At 49.1% G+C, this 14,083-nt stretch overlaps 1 protein-coding gene across 1 annotated transcript; it reads left to right on the top strand.

Moving 5' to 3' along the window:
- Positions 1-2,513: 2,513 nt before the first annotated feature.
- LOC144724203 (uncharacterized) lies at positions 2,514-10,438 on the top strand. Its single transcript, XM_078603119.1, has 3 exons — positions 2,514-2,735; positions 8,624-8,799; positions 9,643-10,438. The coding sequence occupies exons 1-3, from the start codon at positions 2,514-2,516 to the stop codon at positions 9,878-9,880; spliced, it is 636 nt and encodes a 211-aa protein (XP_078459245.1). The 3' UTR covers positions 9,881-10,438.
- Positions 10,439-14,083: the final 3,645 nt, after the last annotated feature.

Raw genomic sequence — 14,083 nt, 5'->3', positions numbered from 1 at the left:
TAATACCCTGTTACAGCGCGACCCGGGCGGAGCCGACAACATCCACGAGGCACCGAGTACCGGGGGCAGACGACTCACCCCTCTCTCTCTCCACGTACGAAACACGAGCATGTTTTCACGCATCTCATCAGCCCTTCGGGGAGTGCATCATTTCAGCGACCTAGGCTGCCACCTCAACGATCTATGCAGTGGCAGAGAACTGCGTACCGGGAGATCGTACAGGACACAGAACTACTACAAGATGCACAATTAAATAAGTCAAGATGCTGCACTCATCATAACTGGAACACTGAAACCGACAATTCCCTGGCTGTCTATTCTAGTGAACATTCTCCCACCAAATATATACAGACGTGCAAACCACAAAGGAGTTTTCCCGTTTTCTTATCAACAACACCCATGTAATAATAGGGGTTTTCCCCATTTTTTCTGGCAACAAAACTGAAACCTTGGTGTGGACCAATCAGTTTCAAGGACAATGCACATAGTATGTTTTTTGTTTGAATTTTGACTGCAAGTATTGTGGTTAATGCAGCCATGAATCCTTGTAAAAAGGTTTCAGTTTTGTTGCCAGAAAAAAAGGGGAAAAACACTTATTATATTTTGGTACTGGAAAAGGAGGTCGAATGATGAAACAACACCCATCATTGACGACCTATCCTGGGAGTTTGTTTATTATAGACAGTAACAATCTCCTCTTTGTTTCAAAGAACAAATTTGACCTAAGCTCTTCTCTCATTTACCAGCTTCACATTCCCTATTGCCGTACAAATACTGGAGGAAGGGCCTTTGCTATTGATGCCCCCAGGGTCTGGAATGCTATTGCCAATAAACTGCAACTTGAATCACTACCTATGAGATCTTCAATCAAAACTGCTCTAGAGGAGTTGTACACCCCTAGCTGCCACTGCAATTTATTGGCCTAAAATACAATGTTTCGCTCCGGATGATCGCTGCAAAGTATGCAAAGTATGATCTGTGTTTTGATTTAGTGTGCTGATCTTAAAGGTGCATTGAAAAATGTTGATAATCCGACTGATGCTCCTACTGTTGTGGAGTGACTCATGCAGCCAGCTATGGCTGCAGAGTTTGGTAGTATATGTTGTTTACGTCGTTTATTGTGAAAATTCTGTCACAGTTCCTATGACCACTGTTTCATTGCTTTTATGGCTTTATTTTCGTGATTTTCGAAAAGTTATTTGGTTTGGCCATGTTTGTTTGTTGTAGTACAGAGTTAGACTGATGGCCTTAATCTAAGTTGTCTTGTGGTTGTTGTTGTTTGACTTGCATCCCACTGGGATATTTGCACAGGGTTGGTGTACGGTGCTTTTTCTGCAATATTTTGCTGTCTTTTCTTGGATTTTCTGTTTGCACATAGTCACTTTAAGATGTTTTCTTGTTCATGTTTTTTTGTTTGTTGCGGTTGCACCCGATTCAAGAGCCGAATGGCTCACAGGGCTATACCTAATAAATGAACTTTGAACAACACTAGGCCCGGGCTTTGTTCTTGACCTTGAAGCTCGTCACTTCTCTCGAATGTCCCCTCTCCTCATGCTCTCCCCTTTTATCTTTCTCGAGCCCCTTTTCTCGAACTTTCCCTCACCGTTTTTACCGCAGCCAAACCCCGTCCTCCAACGGTTCCCAACCGTCACTTCCGGGTCCCACTCTGTTTCCCGTGTTTTCCCGCTTAAATCTTTCCTCCAATCTTTTCAAACCCTCCCTCCCGACCGATAATCGAGGAGGCCTCTGTCTGCCAATAGGAGGCCTTGGCCTACTTTTTGAAAGACAGTTTGGCTGCACGTTTGCTTGGGGTGAGTGCTTCTTCATTTCAGTCATTACAAATGTGTAATGTAGGACTCCGGAGATAATAACTGTAGAGGTACTTTCTTTATTAATTACTCGTACATCACACTATTTCAAGTCACTAGCACATAACACAACGCTGATCATCTAGCACGACGGCGCTAACTGCCTAGATAGCTGGCTGACTATCCAGCAGCAGCGACGTCGAGCGATGACAAGGACGACAGTGACAATGGCGACGGCGAAGAGGACTTCCACGACGAGACGACCCCGATTCCCACAAACAGCTCCGACTCACACCCCCTTTTATCCTTCCAGCATGACCCGTCTCCGCCCTGGCCACGCCCCCTTTCTGGAACTCTCTAGCAGGTTCCCGGAGCTTCCAGATAGATCCCCTCAATGACCCTCGCTCCAGTTCCTCCCCTCTGCCGACGCTCCCGTGTATACTGTCTGCGCCTTATATGTGTAGTGGCATGGTTGGTCACGATCGCCACTACTCATAGTCGGCAGTACTAGCCGCCTCCTCGCTCGCTGTGGATAGCGAGTGAGGAGGCGACCCGAGTGGCGAATGTGTGAGAAAATGAGTGTGTGAGGGAGTGTGGAAGGAAATGAGTGTGTGTGAGGGGTTAGGGGGTGAGTGTGTGAGGGAATGAGTGAGTGTGTGGGGAAGTGTGTGAGAGAATGAGTGTGTGAGGGGTTAGGGGGTGACAATGGTCGTGGTGGAGTCCCAGCACTGCGGCCTGGTGTCTCGGGAGCCTCGGTCTCGCCTGGCTCGGCGGCAGGGTTCGGCTCGCCCTGGTCCGGCCGGAGCTCGAGCTCCGAGGCCGCTTCGGTCTCGGAGGATGAGGGATGAGGCGCAGGGCGTGCGTGCGGCCTCGGCGGCCCCGCAAGAGGCAGCGGCTCCCGCATCTCTCTGCCGAGGAGAAGCTCCTGTGACGACGCAACCTCTTGGCCGTGATGGCGTGCGGTGGGCGAGAGGCGCGAGCCGAGGGAGCCGACAGATCCGAGGGAGCCGAGGGAGCCGAGGGGAGGAGGCCGTGATGGCGTGGAGGAGGCCGTGATACACTCACTCATCTTACACTGACTCACTCACACATCATACACTGACTCACTCACACATCATACGCTGACTCACACTACCACTGACTCACACATCATACACTGGGAGTGTCATGCTGCCAGCTATGGCTGCAAAGTTTGTTCGTACATGTTATATATCTCGTTTATTGTTAAATTTAAATCACAGTTCTTATGATTACTGTTGTTACATTGTTTTTATTGCGTTATTTTGGTGATTTCGAAAACATATGGGGAATCTAAATTGTATTATGGTTGTTATTGTTTGACTTGCATCACACTGGGATTTTTGCACACAGCGGTTTTTTTTTGGCTTATCCAGGATGTTTCTGTTGCGCGTCGTCGCTTTAAGATGTTCTCCATTCATATTTTGTTTGTTGCGGTTGCACCTGACTTAAGAGCCGCATGGCTCACAGGACTATACCAAATAAATGAAACTTGAAACTAGAGAGCAGAAGGGAGACCAGACCTGCTCAAGAGTAATGATGGCCAGTTGGCCCTAGGAGGTGCAGTTGCATGGGGGGAGCACCGGGGCCAACGGTTGGGACCCCAGGCCCCCAGAAGGGGACTGGGGGATGAGGTCATTCTCCAGGGCCTTCGAGAAGGTTCCGGAAGGGAGGCGAGGCCAGGGGCGGAGTGAGCCGGGACCCGGTATATAAGCCAGGGCCCTGAACGGCTCAGCTCAGTATCGTCTGGCTGAAGACTGAAGATCAACCTTTAGCCTTGTAGGCAAAGCCGAACCCCTGGCTAGGGTGAGGCTTGAGATGTACCAGTGAAGCTCCGAGCTTATAACCAGTGAAGTCTTCAGAGAAGACTCAAGCCCCCGGCAGTTTAGCCGAAAGAGGCGAGCTAGCCGACTACGTAGCACATCAGGTGGAAGGGGCCGTTACCCCCTTTGTATTGTAGTTTGACAAGTTGTAATAAACGTGTTGCCTCAAGCAAGCTTCCTTCAGTTTATTACCTATTACATATGCAACTGTTGGTACACCCGCAGTTGCCACTTGTGGCCGCCAGTTAGCGCTGCAACACTACAAATGTACCTCGCCATCGACTCGATTTCCGATCCCCCTTCGGGGTTCGTGTCGGCACCATTCTAGAATAATACCCAGATCCCGAAAAACGCAGCAAAAGCTGCTGTTGCTGATGAACAGAGTGGAACGCGTAACGTACAGAAACAGGACCCTGCGGGGTGGGCTGGTAGGAATAATACTTAGTACCGGTACAGGGATATCGACCGGGTATAGAGGAGTTAAAGAAAAAATTACTGTATTCTAGTGTAACGTTAATTAAAAGTGTTTGTTTTGACAAGAAACGCTGTGAGATTTAAAGACTCGTAGTCTTTCATTTCCAAACGATCACATCTGAGATTAATTGACCTTAGATGGGGAAACTCGAATGCATTTACTAGTATAAAGGTGAAATAAAATAGAGGGAATAAACGGCACCTTGGTGCATTTTATGTCGTCTACATAGCGTTGAATAAACGGGCGTTTGGCATATTCATATAACAGTACTACATTGAGCAGTGTTTGTTTGGCACTTCGAGTTTTTATTCGCGCGCACGACATGGATACCGAAAACAACCACGACTTTGAAGACCCCAATGGTTGTCTGGACGCCCACGTTGAAAATATGCTTGCTGAAACAGAGACCGCATTTGCTGCTGGAACCCTTTACAAACTCGCAGTGAAAAGCGTCGTTTCCATGGACCCAGAACGAACCGCAGTTGGTGCTGCTATAACGGTAGCATCGCCACCAGACATGCAGCCAGCAGCTAAATAATCAAAGATTGCAGCACACGGCAGAGATGTGGTGAACACGGCAGAGATGTGGTGAACACGGCAGAGATGTAGTGAACACGACAGAGATGATAGTGAACACGACAGAGATATAGTGAACACGACAGAGATATAGTGAACACGACAGAGATGTAGAGATGATAGTGAACACGGCAGAGATGTAGTGAACACGGCAGAGATGTGGTGAACACGGCAGAGATGTGGTGAACACGGCAGAGATGTGGTGAACACGGCAGAGATGTGGTGAACACGGCAGAGATGTAGTGAACACGACAGAGATGTAGAGATGATAGTGAACACGACAGAGATATAGTGAACACGACAGAGATGTAGAGATGATAGTGAACACGACAGAGATGTAGTGAACACGACAGAGATGTAGAGATGATAGTGAACACGGCAGAGATGTAGTGAACACAGCAGATGTAGTGAACACGGCAGAGATGTAGTGAACACGGCAGAGATGTGGTGAACACGGCAGAGATGTGGTGAACACGGCAGAGATGTGGTGAACACGGCAGAGATGTAGTGAACACGACAGAGATGTAGAGATGATAGTGAACACGACAGAGATATAGTGAACACGACAGAGATGTAGAGATGATAGTGAACACGACAGAGATGTAGTGAACACGACAGAGATGTAGAGATGATAGTGAACACGACAGAGATGTAGAGATGATAGTGAACACGGCAGAGATGTAGTGAACACAGCAGATGTAGTGAACACGACAGAGATGTAGTGAACACGGTAGAACTATAAGCGAGTGAATAGCAGCAGCGACGAGGCCTCTCGCTGCCTCTGCTCTGCCGCTGCTGGGCTGCAGATTCAGCCGAGTCAGGCACCACTGCCAATATGCACAACAACAACAATAAACGTGCTGCGTTTCATCTCTGTGTTAATAAGCCTCCCGCACTAGGCCTCGCGAAGCCTGCCGCACTAGGCCTCGCGCCGTGCTTTTCGTGCACAATAAGGCGATTAAATGTATCTCGTCTCTGTGTTAATAAATGTTTCTTGTCTCTGTGTTAAAAAAACGTGCTGCGTTTCAGTAAAGTTTTTTTTTTAAAATAAACGTGCTGCGTTTCATCTCTGTGTTAATAAGCCTGCCGCACTAGGCCTCGCGAAGCCTGCCGCACTAGGCCTCGCGCCGTGCTTTTCGTGCACAAATAAGGCGATTAAATGTATCTCGTCTCTGTGTTAATAAATGTTTCTTGTCTCTGTGTTAAAAAATCGTGCTGCGTTTCAGTAAAGTAATTTTTTTTTAAATAAACGTGCTGCGTTTCATCTCTGTGTTAATAAGCCTGCCGCACTAGGCCTCGCGAAGCCTGCCGCACTAGGCCTCGCGCCGTGCTTTTCGTGCACAAATAAGGTGATTAAATGTATCTCGTCTCTGTGTTAATAAATGTTTCTTGTCTCTGTGTTAAAAAAACGTGCTGCATTTCAGTAAAGTATTTTTTTTTTAAATAAACGTGCTGCGTTTCATCTCTGTGTTAATAAGCCTGCCGCACTAGGCCTCGCGAAGCCTGCCGCACTAGGCCTCGCGCCGTGCTTTTCGTGCACAAATAAGGCGATTAAATGTATCTCGTCTCTGTGTTAATAAATGTTTCTTGTCTCTGTGTTAAAAAAACGTGCTGCGTTTCAGTAAAGTATTTTTTTAAATAAACGTGCTGCGTTTCAGTAAAGTAATTTTGAAGCGAAGTTTAAAGTTTTGCCGTGATGCGCCGGAAGCGACGGCCATCTTGTTTAATTCACAGATCGCAGGGGGAGCGGGCGGCCATCTTGTCGGACAGGGTCATGCCAAGTGTTTGCAGTAGGGGGCGATGTTGATACACGGACGGACGGACGGACGCGGACGGACGGACGGACAAACGCGGACGGACGGACGGGCGGACGGACGGACGGACGCGGACGGACGGACACATTAATCTATTGGTGGTCTGGTCCACTTCGTTCCTACCAGTATAAACACCTCATTCGAGACCCAAACATCATCGCACTCTCCTCCTGGCTTTGACATTCCTCCTTGAAGACACTGGTGCTGTTACCATGAACCGCATCAGAACATCTACAGGCCGATGCACACATCTCCTTCATGGATGGAAAATTAAAGACGAGCCGCACTACCGTGCGGTTGTGACCATACTCTTTGGTTTTTTCGGTGATCAACCCAAACTATGGACCACGCAGTAAACCAGTGGTCTAGACACATTGCGCGCTAGGCGGGGTGATGACGTCATGTCGCCTCTAGGTACTTAAGGGGGACCCCGTAACGAGAGCGGGGTCACTGTGGGAGCCCGGGAAGGTGAACGGGTGAAGAGCCAAGCCAGGGCTCGAGGAGTCTGGAGAGAGAAGCCGGCGGTAGTCATAGGAGGTGCTACTCTCTCCGGTCGGTCGGTGTTCGCTAATCCCCCGATCCGACTCGAGGGAGAGAGACCGGAGCTAGCCGAGCTAAGGAACAGGCCGAGTGAAGGTTCGTGTGAAGGACCCCTACCCCTGGGGAAGTTGTCTAAACCCTTAATAAATAACCGGCGCAAGCCCTTAAACGAAGATCTGCCTCCGAATCATCACTTAGACCTCAACAAATGGAGTAGAAAGAGCAATACAACACAAACTCTCTCCCCTGAAGCCCTCTCGTGGCTCGCGGCAGATCTCAACATTGGCATTTACCTTCTGAACATATTGCCATCATACGCAAGAATAGACTCGTAGTATTCGTTCAAGCAAGCCTGACTGCCGACGAGACGGCAAATGCCAATACCGATCCAGCGTTTTGTTAGTGTTGAACCAACGCTGCTGAAATGGTGTGAATCCCAGAAGGTCGTGCGGCTGATGATTGTAAGAACACATGTTGTGCTCGTCTGTTATTTGGAGGGGCAGACGCCTGAAGAGGGGTGTATATCATCGGAGTGGAAGCTGCTTGTGATAAAACAAATTAATCCAATTGGACCGGATAGCCAACATCGTACTGAACTAAAAAAAAATGTTTTACCAAGGCCCACAGGACTATACAGTTCTTTTTTTAGAAGCGACCTGGCCACAAATAACTAAAAAAAAGTGGATTATCACGTGAACATTTATAGCAGCCAAATTACTCTAATTGTGTGATATCAATTCTAAATGTGGAGGCAAAACAAAAAAACCCCACACGACCCACGGGAAAAGGGAGACCCTCAAACTCCAAGTATACAGCAGCAGGCGTCAGGGTCGGGATCGCACCCCCGACCTCCTGTGTACCAGGCGAGGGAGTCAACATCTCCCGGCCACCGTGTCGCTGCTCTCCCGTCGTGATACTGAAGCTGTTACACAAACATTCACAACGGTTTCACACATTTATCTATCCACCGAGGCGTATTTTGTGATTGTATTTCGGGTACGTGTATCTTTGATGTGGGTGTCCAGTGTAATGCGGGGAGCAGCTGAAGTTTAGGAGGAGGGCGCATCGCGTCTCTCACGGCCACCCGGCAGCAGCCCGCATCTCGCCGCCCGATTCACGTTCCGGGCGTCGCCCTCGCGACCTCTCCCGGCGGCGGCTTCGCAGTGAGCGCGCTCCCATTGTGTCTGGGGGACTCCTCCTAGGTCGACTCGGCCTTCAACGAGCACTTGGTGCGGTGTGTGTAGTAAACGTCAGCACTGGGGAAACAAAGGTGGCCCCGTGCGCGGTTCTGACCTCCAAGGCCTCCCGTGTGCCCTGCCGTTCTTCGTAAGTGTTGGCGAACAGTTTTTGTCCCAAACGTGCCTCTTGTATGTACAGTAGATACTGTATGTGCGAGTAAGACGGTACAGAGGGGAGCAGTCAACCCAGAACGCCACAGGGGTCTGCCCGTGACCTCCCGGCAGCGCGCTTTCCACACTTCACGTGACGGTCTCAACGTGCACCGAGCCTGGCACAAGCGCCGTGGTAACGCCACTGCCACTTGGTGGCTGTTGTCTGTGTGGGTGACAGCTCTACGGTGCTGCTGCTGCTGAGCGCGGAGGCGTCAGCCAGGTTCGTCTCGACGGCGACGCTCCACGCGGCCTCCACCCGGTCTCCACGAGGTCTCCTAGCGGCCTCCACGTGGCCTCGGGCCTTGGCGCGACTGGCGGCGCGAGCGAGAGGAGCCGCGCTCCGCCCGTGGCGCCGTGAGTAGAAGCTGCGTCCCGCGTGGAGGGCCCCGTGCCCCGTGCTCCGGGCCACGGGGCGCCGGGCACGGGGCGACTGCGCAAGCCTCAGGCGGCGCTGCGTCGGCTGAGACGTCGTTCCAACGCTCCATCCCATACGGGGTTTACGCAGAGGGGACATTGCGTACATTCCGCGAGAACTTACACGACTAAGTAGTCGTTTACACAAATTAACATATTACTTGAAAACATAAACATGCAGGCAGATTCACAAATGCACTGGGAAGCGGTGAGCAGTGGAATCACTGTAAATATTCACAACACGGTAATCACACTGTCCTGTATGGTGTTTACCTGTTAAATATATCTACGTTTATTTTGCTGCTCACTTGTAAATCTCTTTGCTCCACTGAGTTCAAATCCTGGCTGGGGGTGACTCAGCCCATCGTCACCACTTCCTGAGGAAGTTGTCCTGTCGATAGGACTCGCCCCCACCACTGGAACCTGGCATTTCCACCACTGGCACCTGGCATTTCCACCACTGGAACCTGGCATTTCCAACACTGGAACCTGGCATTTCCACCACTGGAACCTGGCATTTCCAACACTGGAACCTGGCATTTCCACCACTGGAACCTGGCATTTCCACCACTGGAACCTGGCATTTCCACCACTGGAACCTGGCATTTCCACCACTGGTTCTGGCGCCGTTAACGGGAGATGAGCACCACTCCCACGCTCGTGAGAGAAGGATCTCGTTTTAACCCCCCCTCCCCCCAGTGTGTGAGAGTAACGCGCTGAACTCGCTTTGACCTCCGAATGAAGTGCCCTGTGAGAGTAACGCGCTTGGCACTGTGCGTGCAGGATGATGATGATGCGGCGGCGGCGCGTGATGGAGGTGATGTTTGTGATGGTGCTGGGTGTTGCGAGTGGCACCTACATCTACCGCCCGCTGCTCTTGGAGCAGGCTGCCCTGCAACGCACCAAGCAAGCCGCCGCCGGCGAGGACCCTGGCACCCAAGTGGAGCGGGCGGCGCGCGAACTGCCAGGCAAACTTCCCGAGCAGCCAAATGCGGCCGCGGCGAGCAACGCCGATGATTGATGCTGGCGCTGCAGAGGCGAGATGTTGACTACCTCGCCTGGTTTACATGCGGTTGTGGGCTTGATCCAGACCCTGACGCCTGCTGTGTATTCAGCGTTTGCGTGTATCTCTCGCCGTGGTCACGTGGATTTTTCTCAGGGTCCTTCGTTTTTTCCCTCCACATTTAGATTCAACGTTTCGAGTATTTGGCTGTTATAAATTTCCACTTGATAAGCCACTTTTTTGAGCTATCATTTGTGGCCAGGTCACTTCTAAAAATTAGCTATATAGCTCAGTGGGCCTTACCTGCTAAGATAAAACATAGTTTAAAGAGTTTGTGATTAGCCTCACAGCGACTTTGCCGCTTGGTTTGACCTATGCACGAGTAACGCAGTCGACGCTTTGACAGATAATTGACGTACATCGTCTTGGAGCCGGTACTGTGACGTGTGTTAGAGGTGTTATTTTAGTCAAAATGTAATAACCGGGAAAAAAAAAATCTGTAATCACATGTTTATTTGTTATATGTGCTGGGGTTATTGTCATATTTCCAACAATTAAAAATGTCAAAAAATGTAATGTTTTACCTGTTTTTTAATATATTCACATCAACCTTGTAAGTGACCTAAGTCCGCAATTAACGTTTTTGCATTCCAACCTATTTTCAAATAGATAATTGTGTACCACGGATCTTATTTAACAACATATTTTGTACTGCAAACTTCCTGAACACTTGAGTCGATTGCCTCCTCCACACTCGAATATTGCTACTCCAATCGTTACTCTTTATCAGTAAACATCACTCATTGATTCCTTCACCGTTGTTGACGACTTGCCTTACCAGACTGCTTCCACACCGCACGTCACAACAACACACCCACTTATCCACACACTTCCTTTTAGCATGGTTGGCTACGTACGGTGCAAAAGAACTTCAACATACATTCCTCCCACGCTCTCCACCTGCACGTAACGTTTCTGCTTCTTCCTTTAGACGATAGAATTCCCTCATTCTTTTTTTCCCAAGCTCATGTATTCTTGTTCAAGTCTCCCAACTTCAGGCAGCTCCAGGTAGCCTCCTGCAATGATTCCCGCCCAAATAATGGATGCTAGTGGCCACTTGGGTCAGAGATAAGAGGCAGAAACTAGCATCAGCTCCCAGATGCCGAATCACTCTTCGTCATCATCCCTCTTGAAGAGCTCTCGCAAAGCCGCAGCGACAGCAACAACGGTAGACAACCCCAACATTCGGAGCCAGCTGAGAATGAATATGAGCGCTGCCATTAGAAAAATTAAAAATGCCAGGGCAGTCGCAAGCTTCGAGGCCGTGTCACATCGTGGGATGATTTGCAGCTCGGGGGGTGTGCGAGGGTCTGATGGATGAGGAGACCAAAATCCTTTTCTCTCAATAAAAAGCATGAACAATAGGAATCGAGAACATCACGAGACAACAACACGCTCACACTTAGGATTCCACTAGCTTCTCTACCGCTAGCCTTTCTCCCCTCGCCTCTCCTACCTCGCCCTTGCCTCCAGTGGGGGTTAAGCCATCACCGCTGGAGAGGGCGAGGTGTGGAGAGCGGGGCCTGGGGCTTCTCTTGTCTTTCCTCATCTGCACTCCGACCAACTCAACTCCCTCTCTCTCACGCTCCCGTATATATCGCCGTCCTTATTAACTCATTAATTAAGTTGGCGACCTACCATCGCCTCACACCCGTGGCTATCACCTCAATCTACTGTCAACATGGCGCCTGTTCCGTGCCTGCATTTGCAGCCAGCCAATCACCGCTATGCATCTTCATTAGCCGTCTCCTTTCCGTTGCTCTCTCTCGCCGCACCTGTTCCTCCCAGATCCGACCTCACTGCCCGTAACTCGCACATGCGTGCATACCGCTTGCTACTCCACTTGCTACTCCACTACACTACTATAGAGTCAGCAGATACTACTATACAGTTAGTCGTTACTACTATAGAGTCGGTAGATACTGCTTTAGGGCCAGTAGATACTACTACGGTCAGTAGTCACTACAGTCAGTAAATACTACTATCCAGTCAGTAGCTACAACTGGCTCAGGAGATACTAGTCATACCTCGGTATACGACCGCTTTGGATTACGTCGAATTTGGTATACGTCGTGTTTTGACGAGAAAAAAATGTCTTGGGATACGACCTCTTGCTTGGGATACGATGCGCTTGCTAGAACTTGTATGGGTCGGGATGAGTCACCGCGTACCCGCGTAGACCCCGTTCATGACTCCTCCCCTTCCTCACCACCATCCTCGTCGGCTATGAACTCCTCTCAGCAAGGTAAAGTGATGTTACATTTTATTTTTATTGAAATTTATTTTATATTTATGCATTTATTTTATGTATGCATTTTAGTAATAAGTAGTGTCTAAAATATTTTATACAACCCCATTAATGTATATACCATATAAAATATAATTTCTTATACTCTGGAAAGGATTATTTCCTTACCCTTTATTTCTTACTAGCGGGAGGTACCCGGCGTTGCCCGGGTGAAAAATATATTTCAAGACTTCTCTTAAAAACCTTACACATACATTTCTCTACCAACAAAATTATAAGAGGCTTGCACAAGTCCAAAAAGTTACAGAAAGTGTGGGGTAAATAGTTGATGTAAAAGGTTTCCGAAAATTGTGGACCCCCCCCCCCTCAAAAAATATATTTACCCCCGCGTAGGTATATATACCTACACACCTTACATACAACAGAGGAAGTTGTATCTATTGACTCTGTAGTAGTATCTACTGACTGTACAGTAGTGTAATAAGAGCCTATGTCGGGCTCACGTGGTGATCGGCTCTGCCGGTCCCGCTTTACAGCCAATGGGGGGAGAGCCTGGGAGCATGGCCTCGGCGTGATCACGGGATGTCAGCTAGGTGATTGGTTCTGCTGGTCTTGGCCTCAGCCAATGGGAAGACAAGTCAGGGGCATGGTCCCGGGAGTTGATGGGGAATCTGGAACATTCGGCGCAGGCTATTGAGGATTGGCTGGAGTGTACCACGTGACCCAGGCGTTAAATAAGGAGAGAAAGGAGAGACACGTGGTCAGACACGGAACGAAGAGAGAGAGGGGCCACGCGCAAGTGGGCTCCGGGTGCCACGTGGCGATGCGTCTCTGGTGGGCTGTCTGCCCACTTCCCGTTGCCTGCCAGCAACGGGGAATGTTTGTGAACTGCAGAAGTGAAATAAAAGGACCGATTCCACAAGCCGTCTCCAAGAGGTTTATTACAGTAGTATCTACTGAGTCAGTAGTAGCCACTGACTGTGTAGTAGTATTTACTGACTGTAGTAACTACTGACCATAGTAGTATTGACTGGGCCTACAGTAGTATCTACCAACTCTATAGTAGTAACGACTAACTGTATAGTAGTATCTGCTGACTCTAGTAGCTACTCACCGTAGTAGTATGTACTGACTGTATAGTAGTATATACTGACTGTAGCAGTATTAACGGACTGTCGTGGTATACACTGACTGTTTTAGTATCTACTAACTCAATATAGCATGATCTACCAACTCGATAGCTGTCTTGCCTCACGGCAGATGTGGAGCGTGTGTTCACAGGAAGTTCCTGTTTTTTGATGCTAATGTTGGTCACGTGACCAGGAAGTGACGATGTTAGATTTCCACTGTACCACGCGGGCGTCAGCCATTACACAGATAAGTCAAGATGGCGGCACGCATCGCATCTCAGTGAGATCACAGCTGCACTTGTCCATTGTGGGAGCTTAAGAAGCATTATCTTTTTACTATCTCGGCCTCGCCGTGCGCTGCGTTGCACCACTAGTCGAGTAGATAACCATGTGTTCAATAAACCCTCGGAGCCAGGATGACCGTCCAACTCCGATCGTCATTTATTGATTGTAACAGGTAAAACTGGTGAGAAAACACAGATACAGCATCTGTTATAATTCGGAAACACCCACACAATGAACACCACAGCATCAGAACATTGTCTCAGATAACAATAGATCCTGGAAGGACCAGGCCCCCACATTACCCCTGAACAACTAGACAAAGGCACAAGCTGGTGCGTTGCATACAGGTACATAGTGTATTCATCCCACTGCACCCCAAATGTACAGCATTACACTTAACACTAAACTGTGGATGAGATACTTCGTCATCACTCTCAGGATCGCAACATAGGCACAAGTCTGACTCGACCTACTAAATCACAAGTAACATCCACAATA

The sequence above is a fragment of the Lampetra planeri genome, chromosome 20 (genome assembly GCF_965212315.1).
Source record: "Lampetra planeri chromosome 20, kcLamPlan1.2.h2, whole genome shotgun sequence".
NCBI classification, from domain to species: domain Eukaryota; kingdom Metazoa; phylum Chordata; class Hyperoartia; order Petromyzontiformes; family Petromyzontidae; genus Lampetra; species Lampetra planeri.
The sequence above is the reverse complement of the archived record's forward strand: the minus strand, read 5'-3'. Positions and strand labels throughout refer to the sequence as shown.